This window comes from Liolophura sinensis, chromosome 7, assembly GCF_032854445.1.
Source record: "Liolophura sinensis isolate JHLJ2023 chromosome 7, CUHK_Ljap_v2, whole genome shotgun sequence".
Taxonomy (NCBI): domain Eukaryota; kingdom Metazoa; phylum Mollusca; class Polyplacophora; order Chitonida; family Chitonidae; genus Liolophura; species Liolophura sinensis.
This window is the reverse complement of record NC_088301.1, coordinates 55875171-55892831: the sequence shown is the minus strand read 5'-3', so window position 1 is coordinate 55892831 and position 17661 is coordinate 55875171. Positions and strand designations below refer to the sequence as shown.

Genomic DNA, 17661 nt, shown 5'->3' with positions numbered 1-17661 from the left:
CACTCCTATAGCTTTTCCAAAATGCGGCTGCATTGTTCATTGAATCGCTTGGTATTTTTTAGAAAGCTAAGAGTACACAAATCGTGTCCTTAACATATATATATATATATATATATATATATATATATATATACAAAGCTAAGTTGGACGTTCCTACCGTAAGTCCCAGCTTCGGCCATATAGACTTCCACGTGGACAATTTCACCTAAAAAACAGCTCGAACACTGCCTTATTTTTGCTATACACTGATTCCCTAAAACGCCAGAAATGTAATATGTCAAACTCAGCATTGGTAAACCATTTTTCAAAAGTAATTCAAGCGTTTCAACTTTCGAATCGGACAACTCAAAGCAACGTCTGCCATGTTTGGATTTTTTTTTAATCTTCGGTGATTGGCGGCGAAAATTTTATCCTACCCAACATTTTGTTTACAGGGCATGCAGTTCTTAACCAGATTGTTGGATATGATAACATTTTCGTGGCCATCACTTTACCCGAAGTTGAGAAAAAAAATTTCAAACCTGGCAGACGTTGATTCGAGTTCTCCGAGTCGAAAGTTTATACAGCTGGATTACTGCTGAAAGATGGTTTACCAATACTGGCTTTGATATATTACATTTCGGGCGCTTTAGGGAATCGCTGGACAGCAAAAACAGGGTTGAGTTCGAGCCGGTTTTTATACTTTGGGCTGTGAAGGCTTATCATTTCTTTTTGTTGTACGGTATGTCGACAATGTCCAATTCATTTTCGTATCACTGTGAACGACCTCAGATGTACCAAATCGAAATCTGTATAGATTCAAACAAGGCACCTTTCAGAGCATATATTTTTAACTCATGTAGATACCGCTACATCAAGTGCTCACACTGAACACGAGGCCTGCCAGTATTCATTTCAGTGTATGTGTAGCTCTCTGATGTGTGGAGGTAATATATGGTCTAACATTTGCGCCGAAGATTTTGTGATGTTTTGCTCTTCCATTCATTTTTAAGACATAAAACATGAACAAAGGTTGGCTGGAGTTGGAAAGTGACCCAGGTATGAGTAAGCTATGCGAATGCATGATATAAACCAGTTCGTTTTGGTTTTCCCATAATCGGCCTTTTGTATTTCAAACGAATAATTGCATTGCCTTTTCACTGGTCGATAAAAAATTTAAAAGCAGAATTATGCAAAATGCTAACAAAACAAGTAACTAAATTTAGTTCGAAGAATTTGGATTGGTAAGAACCTTTTAGTAGTACACCAACGCATAGCAGTTATCTAATAAAATTCGTAAATTTTTGTTAACAGGGCTTTTTACCCTCTTGGTTGAAGACTTCGGTAAGTTTGCTTATTTCCTTTCTTGCCCTGAACTATAATTTAAGAATGAGTTCAATGCACTAAGAGAGATTTCATCAGAATGTACCTCTATGGTACTACTTGCTTGTAGGAGCATAGCACATGTTCTCATCACTGAAATGAAGCAGTAGATATCATACAGTGGTGTGGCTCTCCTGGTCACATGCTAAAGCACAGAACTACAGAGTGAAAAATAACAAATGTATGCGTAACAATTGAGTGTTGGCTCAACATAGAAAAGTAAATGTCTTCCATTGGATAAAAACACTTGTTCCTTTACAAACGATTTGAAATCGCTTTGTACCTAAGTAACTTTGCCCCAAGTCAACTCGTATGGTAATTATCACATGTCCATGTACCACACATTATCATTTATACCCATATGTATTTATAGCCAAGATCTGTAAAACCTCACCATTAGTTTTCAGTTTACGTTCAACTTTTTGTTGAAATAAGTGTCTGATGATGACATTGTGTTGAAGACTTGGAATATTTAGGTGTTTGCTTTTCTTCTTGGGCTAACATAATTTACTGGCACAGAAATGTGGTCAGCTTGTGAAGTCATTGTCTAATTAACCTGGAAACAGTGCAAAAATCTGCTTGATTAGTCCAAGATTGCTCTGAAATTATGTTTTGTGAAAGATGACCCCACATCAGCATCACAGTGTGCTCCATTTAAAACACCAGTCAAATAAATAAATGAATTCCCCATTAGTATCCGTTGTGCATATGCATAGCCCAGAGTTGTTCATTTCCCTATACTTTCACATGTTATCTCTCACCTCATCCTCTGCTTGCCCCTGCCTCATACGAGCAAAAGGACCACACATTCCATCGATAGTTGCACTGTGTTTCAGTCATTTTGTGTTTTATTGAGTTTATATACATTGTAGCAGTTGAGTGTACAACATGGTCTTGGGAGTGAATATAACCAAGTAAAACCCAGAAATTGGCAGCCACATCAATTGAAGTCCAGTCCCAACTGAAACTGGGTAGAAATATTAAAATGATATCACAGAAATTCAGTGGAACAGAGCTAACACCTTGGTTCCAAAGGAGTTATGATCAGATAGACCATTTAATCCTTGTAACTGAACAACCATTAATAAACAGAATTTTTGACAATTTCCATAAAATTTTCCTGGTGAGACATGATAATATTCCTAAGGGCATTGAGTCAGGCAGACATGGCAGTTATGCAGGACTCGTTCAAAAGTACAGCGTCATTTGCTGTTATACGTCAGAGAGCTGTGATTTCATGTGTGCCTGAAATGTATAATAGCAATGTATAATGTATAATAGCAACTTTAATATATGGTAATTTTTATACAATTTAAATAAGCAATTCAGATTATTTCAGTATTTATTATTTCGACATGCTTACATAAGACATAGATGTCTTGGCATTGATGCAGCTCTTTGAGAAGATAAAAGACTGAAAGTAAGGCTTTGCGCCATTACATGATTGCTTAGTGGATTAACAGTTTTTAATCCATCAACTGTGGTAATATTGTTTACAATCTAAATGGTGAACACATGTAGTTGTTCTAAGATGTGACCTGAAAAAGTTGGACTTGTATGGCCTTTCAAGAGATAATTGTCTGCCACAACTTCCATATGATGCTATTTCTTTGGTTTGATGTGGTGTACCACCTCCAACATGTCCAATGGAAACCTATTGCTAGACTGAAGTCTCCCAATGTCTGCAGGTTTTATTGTATAGTAGAGTATTTATTTAATATTTATTTTAATATATATTTAATTTATTTACTCATTTAAAGATGTGCTAATCAATCAACAATCAATCAGTGGGTCAGTGTGCTTGTTGTATTAATAATTATCCAGTGAACAAATGAACCTTTATATGAATTGATACACGCAGAACCAAAACAGGCTATGTTGCTTATTGGAAACCGAGTGAGTTCACTTGTGTTCTCATTTAATATCTTCACAGAGGAAGAGTCTGACAGCATTTTGGCATATAGTAATTTGTTCACATGTATTTGTTAAAGCTAAGGAAAAAAAAATACATACTAGTGTTTGTATTGTGTAATTGTTTCTAATTTGAGATGGACACACTCTGTCAGATATATATTTACATCTTTTTCTGTGTGTACAGGTACCAAAGGTGTTCAAGTGGAGGAAGTTTACGATCTGCAAAAATCTATTGATGGGTATAGGATATTTTGTTTAATTCTAATAGGCTGTATAAAATGTATAGAAGTACTTTATAAGTATAGAACAGGCTCTTTAAATGGACATACTGCCAAAAGAAATCCAGAATTTTTGAGTTGGTTTGGGAAAATACAATAATAAATTCCATTTGACTCCTAAAACTATAGTTTCTGGGCGTATATTTTCTGAAAAATGTCAATTAAGAGAATTATTAATGGAAATCCGTCACTGATCCACCAGATCAGATAACATGCAAATGAGGCAACACTATGTTTCCCACAATGCAATGTTCGCTCTTGTGGCATGGTACGTCTCATAATTACAACACAGTCTGACATTTCAAAGTTAACTGAAAGTATCTTGTCTTCTAGACAACAAGGGGAAAACACAGTCACAAAAAAGTCAATCTTCTAGAATTAAAGACATGTCTGACTGAGTTGATGGTCAAAGGAAAACCCCAAATAAAACATGCAATTGTTCACTCAAAGTCAGTTACGTTTCAGTAGACATCTGGAAGTCTCAACTTTATGTAGATGACGTTTAAAATAACAGCACAATTTTTTAAACCATCAGGAATGTGTCTCTTCAAGGGATCTTCACAATCTTGCAAAAGATTATTCAGACTAATCAAACTGCTTTTAATTGATCCTTATATCTAGTAGTACCTTGTATACAGCCTTTCATGAGTTTGGACTTTTCTGCAAAATGCCCAAATCACAACACGAATTTGAGACAGAAAAATTATTTCCTTTTCCTGATAGGAATTACCTTGTACTGTGGTGAAGTTGAAACATGTGAAATGTGTGCCATTAAGGCTGATTAAATACCAGATACAAATTACATGTTCCTCTAATCTGGATCATTATTGCACAATTCGTGGAAATACCAAAAATCATATTGTATTATTCTATTGCTATACTAGTATTTGGCTTTACTCTTCAGGCCAGTGTATGGATTTATCTTCCTCTTCCGCTGGATAGAGGAGAGGAGATGCCGGCGGAAGACAAACACAGAAGAGGAGTCTTTTGTTGTGAATGATGATGATGTGAACAGCATGTTCTTTGCTCAGCAGGTTAGCTAACATTCTGAGCGGCCTTTTGCCGGAATCTCAGAACTTTAGATACAAGGATGGATGAAATTATTTATATTTACCAATCACCATCAGAGGCAATGGAGCCTTTTCCAAAGTTTGTGGGGAAGTAGGGCTTAAATTAGGCAAGGGTCCAGTCTGAATATGAAAAAACCACCCCCTCCCCCAGCCCCATGGATTTCATGATCCCTGACCATAATTGTGTTACTCTTTAGAGGTTTATGTTACCCAGCATCAATTTTGTTACTGACACAGTGTCAAGTAAACATAATGTTGAAATTATTCTGAGGTCCTTTTTACCTATTGTAGAATAAAGAGATAGGATGTAGAATCTTGGTTGAGTGTCTTTATTTCTGGTTTCTTTGTGTTTGTCATATCACAGATAATCCCAAATTCATGTGCCACCCATGCCCTTGTCAGTGTTTTGCTAAATGTGGAGAATGTGTGCCTGGGAGACACTTTATCTGAACTCAAGGAATTCTCGAAACACATGAACCCAGAGGTAAGGCTAATCACATTTAACTTATTTTGTTCTGTTGGGTTGAGGTTAATAGCTTTTCTAAAATGCCAAGGAATTTTCAGTGTTAATGAATGTACAATGTACATTTCACAGATGCATTCAGATTACAGAATTTAAAGAGTATAAATAATTTAACTGAGACTTTTGAGATTGGGGACATTGTATTAGATGTATTAAAGTTTAAATATTTGGAATTTAATGTCCTATTTTATTTTGTCTGTAATCTGAATCCGATTTATTTATATATTTCTCTAGTGGAGAACGTAATCACAAACCTATACTATCACTTCTACTTATGCTTTTCCCTATGGGAAAATACACATATTTTATGTTAATTGACCATACATATGTACCGAAATGAACATGTTTATGTTGGTTATTTCAGGACAAAGGTCATGCTATTGGAAACATGCCAGAATTAGCTAGAGCCCACAACAGCCATGCCAGGTGAGTGTAGTTTTAGATAAATTAGATTGCTGATGATAGTGGCTCGTTTTGTAATGTAACAGTGAGTGTTGTAAATATTTCACAAATGCAAAAACAATTCATTAGTACCTATGGGCAACCACTGTAATAGGGCAGTCATCAGTTCTAGCTGGTCTCACTGGCTGTGGACAGAAGGTTTGTCAGGTGTATGAAGATAGAGGTACCGTAGTGATCTTCGGATTCTGTCAAGTTTCCACCGCATGTATGCCAGATCATCAGCAGCATGGAAGTAAAATATTCACGGGTACAGCATAATACACCAATAAAGTACATGCAAAAAACACTTCTAGGTTGAAGTTAATAGGGTTAGTAAACATACCTCATGCAGAAAATAAAAATACCTGTAAGATCAGATATTTCATGAAATAAATGTCAGATACATGTATGCAACATGTACAGTGCAAACAGGGAATCTTCATGTTGAAATTGTATTGCCTCTGTTCAAAATTGAACAAACGAACATAATGTGATGTTGCATTGATGAGATGTTACATTACAGACATACTGTTACTCACACCGTTCTAACATTATGTGGCAAGTTCTAGTTTTCCACTGTATTATCCTTTTCAAGAATCTTTCCTTGCACTTCTTGTTGATCATATTTATTCTAGGTTTGTAAGTGAGATATGAAACTTTGTTTTTTTACAGACCTGAACCAAGACAACTTCCAGAAAAACAGCAGGGTGTTTCAGCTGTTCGAACCATGGAAGCGTTCCATTTTGTTAGCTATGTGCCAATCAACGGGCACCTGTTTGAGTTGGATGGACTCAAGCCTTACCCAATTGACCATGGTGATTATAACACTGTTATGCCACACATGCAATATATGTGCGTGTATCATGGATATGAGAAACATCATGTTATCAAGGCTATGTACACTTTGTAGTGTTATTATGTTTTTAGCATTTTATATAAATTTCGTTTTTGCTTATCAAGGAACTGACAACATAGGAGAGCTGTTGAACATTTGTACTTTTAGACTTTTATGTTTTTCTGTGTTATCCTATTCCTCACCCTTTTCACATACGAAAGAGCGAATTTCAGTGCAGTGTACGCATATTATTGTGGCTGGGACACCTATTGAAATCGTTTGGATTTTTATTATTTTTCTTCCATATTTTTGGAAGCTTTAGGCACTGTAAAAGAAAAGTTTGTTGGATGTTGTTAAAATTAGGTGATTTTAGGAACAAGGGTATGAGGCAAATTTTGGCTGTTTTTGGTTAACTTTGGTTGCGTGACATGGCAGCCTTCTTGGTTTTTAATCAAAACCTTTAAAAATCTTCTTCTCAAGAACCAACCAACAGATTCTTTTGAGATTTGATTTACTTGTAGAGTGATCCCAGTTAGAACAAGTTTGTGAAAATCTTGGAAATGCATTGAAAACTTTGGAAGCTCGCCATTGGTTGAACTTATGACGTCATAAAAAGTGTCTAGATCTGATAATGTTTTCACTCAATTTGGTGAAAGCTGATTCTGAATCTGCTTCAGATATTGCCTGTCTTTGTAACTTTTTGAGATATGGTCATGTAATTTCAATGGCCTGTAACTCGAGAACTACAAAAGCTACAAATCTAGGACTTCCACTAAATTGTAACCCAAGACATGTAGTCTATGGTGCATGCCAATGCAGTTGAGCTACAATTTATAATTTGCTCGCTAATAATAATTAAATGACTCCACCCTACTTCAGAAATGGAAATGTAAGCCTGTGCATTTAACATAGACTGTGGAAGTAACTTTGTGCTACTATACATTTGCTACAGATAACCTTCCCCATAGGTCAGCCGCCTGTCACTCAAATCAAGAAATGAACATCTCTCGCTTCTTTCCACAGCTATCAACGGATAATTTTCAACATTTGCATGTAAAGCCAGCCCTGTTCGCAATGCATCATGGGTAATTCTCAATAATCCCAACAGCATTCCCCCAAACCACCGTGCTATCAGGAATCCAAAGCCATGGCGAAATACATGAAAAATGTCTATCCACACATGTACCTTGAATCATGAGGAGCCCAATACCAGTTACTCTTACAAGGCCAAATTCAAGCGAAATATGGGGGTTTCCGGTTTCTATTCAGGTCTAGACCTTGCATGCCAGTAAGGAAGAGTAACTTAGTTTTACATGTAACTATTTAGACCAAAATTTCATATCTTTATAATCTCCTACCATTTCCTGGCACCTATGTGCTCTCTGTCCTCGCCCATTCTTAAACCTGAACTGAGCCTAGGCAAACCAGATGGGACACTAGAGTGGGGTGATTGCACACTATATATCAAGCAACCTGAAATATACATACTTAACCAGGAGCAGTAAACACTTAGGCCTAACTCGATCAAGACACTGTGGTGGTTTTCAGCACTAGACTCATTGTATGTGATATCTGGTATTGTGGTGTTCAAACCCAGTTGATTATTTTCCATTTTTGTCAAGCTTTTTCTCCATGTTGCCCGTTTTTGTAAATACTGTTACAACTTGTACATGCAGGTTGAATTTCCTAATGTCTGTGTACTTCGGCAGTTGAATAAAGCTATTCATTGTTGTGAGTGTGAGCATCTGTTGGTAAACAGATGTTTTCCAAAGCTAATTTTTTCCTATCATGGCAAATTAGTTCAGTGCATTACTTTTATAGTGTTTCGTTATTTGACATTCATTTGGGCCTTTATGCTTGGCCACCAGTATTACAGAAGGGAAGGTAACAGCTTTAATTTTAATTTGATTTTGAAGACAAAACTAAATTGTTTGGGTTGACCAATTTCCAGTTTTCACAAAAAGTATAATTTCATCAGTCTGCACAGAACAATGCTTTCAGAATATGCATGAGTAACACCTTGTGAAAAGAACAAACATGTGAAAAGGTTGAATAATTACAGTAGTACTGAAATTTCAACCTAATGGAGAGTTAATTGTAAGTTCTCTTTGCAATCAGTTACCAGTATCAAAATAACTGTGTTCAGCAGTTCATGGTCACTGCAGGTGATTAACTGTTATTTTCACCCCGGATAATGACCTGCACATTGACCACAGGTATTTAAACAACCTGCTTTGAGATCGTGGAAGGTGTGAGGTGTGAACAATGATCACCTATGCAGACCTGTATTGTTTAGCACTCCTTGTTTTACTTGTAAATATTTGTTACCATATGACATGATGTACCACTCAAAACACCTGCCTTAATAAATTTAACTAAAGATACACTTTGGAAGTTCACAGAAAATTAAAGCTCCTCTAAGCCTTCATGCAAAATTTATACTAGCTTTTTCTTCATTTGCCACACAGCAGATTATCTAGGCCCATGTCGGCTCATAGTGTGTTTATCTGGTTTTTGCTATTTTGTATTGTTTTTCAAAGTGAGATATTTTTTGGGCTTGTTTTAATGTGGATGTATCGCGGTAAAAAATGCTAGATGTCCTTGTATGATATTTGGAGTGAAGTTCACGAATAACATTTGCAAATTTTTGATCTTTTTTTTGATTTGGAATTAAGTAACACTCTAAAGTTTTTGTCTCTAGTAGTTTACCCTCGACATGGACATGCATGCCACTTATTCTTGAATAATTCTGACATCACTCAAGACAATGAGTTCTTGGTATCGAAACCAAGCTTATACCTGTGAAATTTAACAGTATGAATTAGGAAAAGCATTCTAACTGCATTTTCTTTGCAATAATATGAACATCCAATTGGTCATTGTATACAGCTTGTGGTGTTAGGTGTCACTAAATGAAAAGTAATTTTCATAGCGAGGAGGACTGATTTTACAGATAGTTGAATAAAGGCGAAACATTAAAATAAACAGACTACATGTATAACTTAGTGTCATTTTACACAACACTGTTGTGGCTTTTTTTTCTGATCATGTAAGAGTACATCCAGAGAATGCTCCCCATTGTATTTGGGCAGGATAAATTGAAATTGGTGGATCCTATTGTGATTATCTGAGTAGCTTTGAGTAGCCCAGCTTCATGTTTTTGTAACCAATTTTTTTTTGTTGTCATTTTCTGTTATTTTTCAGGACCCTATGAAGGTGATTGGACAGAGAAATTCCGCAAGGTGATCTCTGAACGATTGGGCATGGCTACTGGGGGGTAAGGTTATACATATATCTTGCATGTTCAAGTTGGTGACACTTATCATAGGCACAAAACCAGTACTAGCAGGTTGCCCATCCTAGGGCACCTATGGACACTTAAAAATTTATGACCAGAATCGTGAGAAAATTCAGACAAAATTCACATCAGACAAAATGTTGAAAAATATAATTGTTTAAAAAATGTAATCGTTTTCTTGAATATGAAAAGGTCTGTGTGTTCATGAAATAATTTTCATTGTATATATGAACGTTTAAGTCTCTTGACACTGTACTAATATACCCAATTTCAATTAATACTTTCACCTCTGTATATTCTGACAGAATATTCCCAGAAATCTTCACGGCGATGTTCAACATTGTCTCTGTATTTGACAGTGTTCGTACTTTTAAAATCCACATTCGTAATTCACTTATACACCAATAAAGCAGAATAAAAGCTATAAGTCTTCTCAATCGTGAATGTTTTGCCATTTGTTTTGTAGCGAACCCTACCATGATATTCGGTTTAACCTTATGGCAGTGGTGCCTGACAGGCGCCAACATTATGAACAAAAGCTGACTACCCTGAAAACTAACAGACAAATCGTTTTGGAGGCTCTGCAGCAGGTAGGACTTAAGAATTTAGAACACTGCTTGCTTGCTTATATTGGAAAAGAATGGACACACACTTTAAATTTTTATTCAACACATATAATCTCGTTACATACCAACATTTTAGCTGCTTTTAGCTTTGTTCCCAAACTTGTTAGTTATTTATTAATTAGTGTTGTGTACTGCCAACCTTGACTGTTAGAATTTTTGCCTGAATTTTCTGGGATTCTAGATTATAACTTAAGAGTATTCACATTAGCTTTCTATGTTACTTGAGCTTTGCACGGTGTGTTTTGCACTGAAAACAGTGGGTGGGGGGGAGGTTCAGCTTGGAACCTCACTATTTTTTGCCTGTCAAATTTCTGCGAGGAAAAATATCTCAACTACATCTACACTGTATGTGAACAGTATTTGCAGACTAGTGACAGACTGCTGCTGTTGAAGGAGGATACACAATTCAACTCGACTTTACATTCCTAAACACAAATCAGTGGAGCCAAAAGGAACCTATTTTACCCCATTGCAAACATAGGTTCTTCAGTGGTGGATTCTCAGTATATGTTCTCAATATCTGTGTAACAGTAGATCTGGTAGTAAAGAGTATGTTGATAGATATTGAAAGTTTAAAGGGTTGTATTATATCATTTTTTTCTTGACAACTTACTTCAGCTTCTGGATTCTAAGGTAAAATAAATGTCTGGTTTGTTAAAGCATATTGAATGTTGGTAGTCCAAAATTTTGTTATTCTTTATGATTTTTAGTGTTTGTTAATGAGTATCATAGTTTTTCTTTTAATAGAAGTTGTCTATTCTGTTTTTGTATTTGGAGTTGTGATTCATGTTTGTAGATTTACTATGTCAGAAGTATGTTTGAAATGGTTTGCTGTGTTTTCATTATTTTAAGTAGATCCTTTTATTTTAGAAATGATAAAAAAGCCATATGTTTTCCAAACTTGTTAAGACATACTCTTACTAGACAAATAAGCTTTTGCAGTGTTTTAATAAAAGGCTGGTCAAAAATTGTCACAAGTTCATAAATTTAAATTATTCTCTTTTTTTTGTAATCATCAGACTTGGAAAGAAGGGTCATTTTTGCAAAGTCTTTAAGACATTTTCTGCTTGTTGTTTTGAATGGAAATATTTAAATTATACAGTGGTGTGTAACATTACAAACAAACAATTTCTTTGCAATTGAAAATATTTCACCCATATTCACTCTCATGAAAATGGTTTTTCATACATTTTTAGTGGAAGTTGTGAGTACTTGAAGACTGTGTGATATGTTTATTTCATGTAATTCAAGCTAGCATTAGAACATGCAAGAACATGCAATTTATAGGAAGCTTATGTCTGAGGAATACCTGCATTGAAATCATACTATAAATGATCTTATTTTTCTTCCTCTTTTAATGACAACTTTAAGAGTAAGGATAAAATGTTTAAATTGTGGTAAAATATTTTTGTGACGACATGAGAGGTGCAATATGATGTGGAAAGTTTGAAGTGTGATTGTGTGTTTGTAAACTTGCTGTTCTGTTTGTGAATTTGCTGTTCTGGATGAAATTTGTGTATTACATGTAGTTAACTTGCACATGGCATGCTGCTTGATCTGGAATAGTGGTTTTTACTGAGTAATCATGACAGTATGAACCTTGGAATGGGACTCTCATGACTATGCTTCCTATTTCTCCTTAGATGGTGAAAGTGACCACACATGGTATATCCGAGGGAAAGAGTCAGTTTAGTCCACCTCTCAAACAACTAACAAAGAAAGCTGCACCTCTAACCAGTGGCATTGACAGCTCTCATATTATTGGTCCACAGGGCGACCAATCAAATGCTGAGGACAGTAAAATTGAAACAGGTGCTAAGATTCGAGCTGCTTTGGCCAGTCATGACTATGCCAAAAGCCCAAACGGACTGGATGGCCAAGGTAGTGAGGAGAGCCAAGATGTGGATAAGACTGATGTCCATGGAGACTACATGGCTGGCACAGGACAGTCCACATCAGGCACCCACCAGCCATTAGAGGACCACATTCACCAGTCACAAAACCAACATCAGCATTATCACTCTGTCAGAGAAAATAAACTGAAAATTCAAATCTCCGTGGCAGATGAGAATGGTGGTGGAATTGTTATCCCTAAAACTGTGTCCCTGACAGACGTGACAAAGCCATTGACTATAGAGACAAAGTTTAGCGGCTCCTCTGGCCCTAGCAGTGAAAACACGGACACTGCCTCTGAGGTGGGTAGCTGCTTTAGCTCACCCAACAGCTATCCATCTTGCCAGAACAGTCCTAACCTTGAGCGCTTGAATGAACGACAGTCTGCAGATTTGGTCGCAAGGTCTCTCGGCAGTGGAGAAGGAGAGCTGGCTTTGCCGAAGGAGCTGCATTTCTCCCTTCCTGGTCATGAGGACAAAGTAAGAGCGATCAAAGATGAACCAAAAGGCAGCCCAGGGGCAAAGTCTGAGCCAGGAAGTACCTGCTCCAGTACCAGCTCAAAAACAAAATTCAGTAGTCAACATGGCTTTAAACCAAAGGTGAGCTGCTTCCAGAAATACAGTTCATGTAATTCAATATACCAGAGAGAACTTTCTTGAAACTGAGAGAATCTGATAACTTGCAGATCTGTCTCTAAAGCAAGATTTCGCCTTCCATAAATGTCACACCTGCTTCCACTCGATAATTAGTTTAGTATTCGGTGCTTGATGAAAGTATGTTGTCCTTTAAACACTGTCATAAAACATTGGGTGTGCTTATCAGATGGCATTCATCTAGAAGTGTATGCAAATGATTAGAAATGCACCTTGAACGTGATGATCACAGAGTATAAAGTGCATTGACCATTATACAGTTACCATTGTTACCAAGGAGAGAAACAAAATTCTCCATTACTGTCATGCATGCTCTCCTCATGCAGAGGGTTGTAGTATTCCGTCTATTATCTCTGCTGAAAGAACTCACAAATCTGTGATGCCAGGTGTAGCTGAAGTAGCTTTTATTTCATTGAAAATGAGACTTGGTAGTTAACACTTTGCCTCTCTCTAAGTAACGACTAATGTATATGTTAGGACACACCTTCACTTCGACTGATGAAAATTTATGCTCTTTTGCCAAGATATTCTGCTCGTATGGAGCATCCATTGGCTTACACAAATTACATCCCTTTTCATTCGTATCAATAAACCAGGTGTCTTTCGAGGTAGCATGGGATCGATCGTGGAAAGAGTACATCATGCACAGTTTCAGACCTTTTTTGTTACTTCTTCCTCAATTTTGATCAAAGGGTATTGTCTTCGTTATGTCCATTTGTGCGTATGTCTTCAAATTATCTAGTGAATCAACTCTTTATCCTCATAAAATTTGGTAAACTTATGTACATGTATCTCTTGTCTATTATGATGCCTGTGATGCATTATAATCCCTTATCATACAATTGACCCCTGACCTACTTTCCCAGGTGATACGGTCATATTAGTTTTTATATTTTACCTCTTTTTAACAAAGTGTTTCCAAAGCTGTATGGGGCAATATTGTGTACAGTGTTTGTGGAGTCGGGGGCTTATTGTGGAGAACTGCAGAGCTGGGTGGTTTTGGTTAGCACAGCTTCATATGTTAGTGGCAAAGAGCACTTCTATCCTAAGACAATGTTCATTATTATTAGGCGGGTATTCTTCTTGCTCTTAATCATGATCTTTATTGTCAATAAGCTGGGTGTATTTTTCTTCCTTTTATATATCTTATATTGTTTAGAAATAAAATACAATAGACATTTGTCAAAATTAACTGTTAGAGCAGGCAGGGTTTTATTATGAATAGTTTTATGTGGATTCTCAGGATTTAATTACATGGATCAACTCGTGGGAACTGAATCCAAGGTTTTTTTCTTGACACGTTACCGAGCATGTTTTTGCTTTGGTTGCTTATTTCAGTGTGGAACTACATGTCTGTTATTTGCGACACTGTTTTTTTTCCACATAATTAATTAGTTATTCCATTGAGTTAGCTTGGAGAATTGCTCCTAAGGGATCAGCATCACAGAAAATTTAATACAGGTCCTTTAATACTGTCAGGATAATACTCATTTGCATCATGACACCTTGACATTTCTGTTTCCAGGACCTGCTAGCATTGCTTAAAAATGTTGAAAATGAAATCGCTAACTGTGATGACAACCTGCGAGATGAAGTAGAGAAAAGGAAGAAGTACAAGGTAAGAGACACATGTAAATGTAAATTATGTTTATTTAAATAATTTTTTTTTCAGCACTGAGCAATCATGTTGTAATTATGCTTATAGTTTAATATCAAATTATCATTTTCATAACACTGAAATAAAGAAACTGAAGTTTAGTGTGATAGTATAGATATGAATTGTATTACTGAGTAATTGCCATGGCATTTCATTATGTAATCATTGATCCACTGTATCTTTAATAAGGGGTTCAGTTTTCCATTTTCTGTAGCTGTTCATTATTCAACAAAGGATAGTTTGTTCTCTGAAAATTACATCCATGATATTCTCTGAAAATTTACATTTTTCAAATTTTTCCCTGAAAAACTTACATTCTTCACATTTTTTCCCCTAAAAATTCAATTCAACTTGGTAAAAACTTTGAAGAAGGTTTGAGAAATATTGTATTCTGTTGTTTTCAGATTGATGACTGTCGGCGTACCCACAACTATGACCAGTTTATCTGCACTTTTCTGTACATGCTGCAGAGCAGGGGCAGCTGTCAGGACTTGTGGAACAACACATGCTCGTGAAGCGACGACAAGGAGTAGCCCCGGGCCGTCTTCACAAGAGTGAGCGACCACAAAGGCCACGACCAGCCAGAACCAAACGCAGACGTTGATTGCTTGCAATTTTATTCCAAAAGTGCAACTATTTATTTGTGATATATTATGTGTATTTCTTTTTCTCAGAATTTTTGTTTTCAGAATATTTGATAAACTTATACTGTTCATTATCAAAGATAGAATGGAATTCATGCAAGCAGTGACTGAATCAGAATATTATGCTAGGCCTTAACAAGTCTGCTTTTTGGATGGTGATTTCAAAATAAGTAGATTGTAGATTTGCATTTGTTGTTCTATCAAGACTTAAATTTTATGAACATGTTCCAATGAAACTGATACAGGCATTTAAAACTGATTTTTTTTCCCTCGTCTAATAAAGTATTGTTTTTTTATGGTTGGATATATTCAGCTAGATAAAATATGGTGATCAGAAGAACTCGACCTAACATTATTTTGAACTTTGATGTCTTGGTGCCCTGCTGAGATGACACTTGAGATGGAATCTTCAAAAATCTAAACTCAAACCATCTGTGAAATATGCAGATGCACTGGTATGAACTCCGTTTAAATGGAGTTTGTTACAACAGCTACAAAATCTAATGGAGATAACTTGCATGCCTTTAATGCTGCTCCAAGAATGTTGTTTCAAACGAAAGCTATGCTTGTGGTGTTAGGTGTTATAATCTGTGGAAGGCTAAGATGGGAAGACTAATTAAGGTGGAAAGGCTGTGAAGTACAGGTCACAGTGACAGCAGTAACTCTTCCGACATGCTACTGCTAAATATAGACCCTTTTCCCATGGTGTTTGGTTCAGAACGGTCGGTTCATGAAGTATCGATAGTGTAGTGTGATTTGTAGTGAAATAATTGATGGTTGTTTTTCTCATCCGTGACCTGCTGATATCAAAAGTAACCAGATGTGTGTGCAAAATAGTGGCTGACTGAGTGATGTCCGATAGTATTATGAGTTTAGGATAAAGGAAACTTTTCTTATATTTTCAGTAAAAATCTTTCAGATGTATTGTGATGTATTGTGTGTTCCTTATCAAATGTTTGGAATAGTTTTATATTTCTTTTGGAGAATGTGAGTTGAATGATATGTAGAGTCAAAGAATAAAGAAGGAAGATCTAACATTGTGATTTTTGAATGTTTCTTCTAACATTTTTCTCCAGTCCTTTGTATGGTTTTCCTTATAGACCTTGATACGTGAATCTGCATCCGAACTATTTTAGATTGTAACAAATGCATAACAGTTTTTAGTACATCATACAACATTTCTATTGCGTATGAAGTAAAAGCAGATGTAAGTTCGCCAACCCCAACTCATCTTGAATAGAGACGTGTCTTCCGGGTTTATTTTTCTGGTTTCCTCTCATAAAGTAGTTTTTTTTTCTGTGTTATCCTCATGAAATATTTTAAGTAACAGTAAAACGTGGAAAAATGAAGCGCTCATCTGTGTATATAAATGAATCGATGTAATTAGATAGTTCTGGACATGTGAATCAGCAAAGGAAAGCCTGATAAAAATTATATGCTTTCCTTCCACCATTGCATGGGACAGCTCTTGATGGCTTGTTTTATGATTACTATCTTCCCGCCAGTGTAATTGGTGGAGAGGATGTAGTGTCTTTCGGGTGTGTCCGCTAACCTTGTTAAATGTCCCGTTTTTAGATCGTCAGTACAAAGTACCAGGCGTAGCTTATGTCATAACCCGAGCCTCGGCGTCGGCATCCAATAACCCTGAAAGCAATGTTTACGTAAATGTTAGGGGTGGTATGTTATAAAGTATTGCCTGTTCAGATATTCCATACCTGTACAGCGCAATAAACAGATGTGTGCAAACGTTGATGCTCTGGTGGTCGTATTAATTACCGTAAATTACAAAATTCACAGCTCCGTATCTTGTGCATTCGAATCAAGGTTAAATGAGGTACCTCAAAATGAAATCGCATGTATTATCAGGTTTTGCATACATGTAAAGCACAATAAGATGTGGATGATGTTCCATTGTTGATTGGGTGTATGTGTGTTAATTACCTTAATTTACAAAATACATGATCTTCACGTCTCCATCTACGTGGTGGGCTCTATGCCTTGCCACCAAGTCTAAGTTATCCCTATCTTGTGACACGACCATTGTCAAACTTTGTGTACCGGTGCTCTTCAAAGATGGAGAGTACTGAGATTCACCAATCATGGAAGGAGAGAGATCAAAGGATTTGACGCATAGTAAAACGCCTTAACGAGTTAATCCAGGTCAGTCACATCAAGGTTCCTTTACACTGATCTATGCCCTGTCTTTGTTCTGGGAATTTGGTGAATTCTCCGGGCTTATCAATCCGTCTGGCCCTTGGTAATAACAAATGGTCAACGGCACGGGCGGGACGAAAATTTGTGTAGTCTTGCTTTTGGAAACGTCTTTAACAGTATGCAAGGGATTTTGGTGTTCACATCTGCGCGCTAAACATGCGAAATTTCGTTAATAATTTGCCAAAGCTCAGTAATTTACCCAAGGGAACTACGATTTAATGCCTACTCCCACGCCTTAAATTCACAGCTATCG

At 36.5% G+C, this 17661-nt stretch overlaps 1 protein-coding gene across 1 annotated transcript; it reads left to right on the top strand.

Annotated features, from left to right (window-relative positions):
• The first annotated feature begins 935 nt into the window (after nt 1-935).
• Nucleotides 936-16217, top strand: LOC135470173 (ubiquitin carboxyl-terminal hydrolase BAP1-like). Its single transcript, XM_064748968.1, is given in 14 exon segments — nt 936-1038; nt 1294-1323; nt 3461-3515; nt 4459-4588; nt 4989-5108; nt 5512-5573; nt 6261-6403; nt 9628-9700; nt 10188-10311; nt 10966-10980; nt 11991-12839; nt 14419-14511; nt 14955-15006; nt 15009-16217. Coding segments are annotated over 14 exon segments (1929 nt in total). The 5' UTR covers nt 936-1001; the 3' UTR covers nt 15155-16217.
• Nucleotides 16218-17661: the final 1444 nt, after the last annotated feature.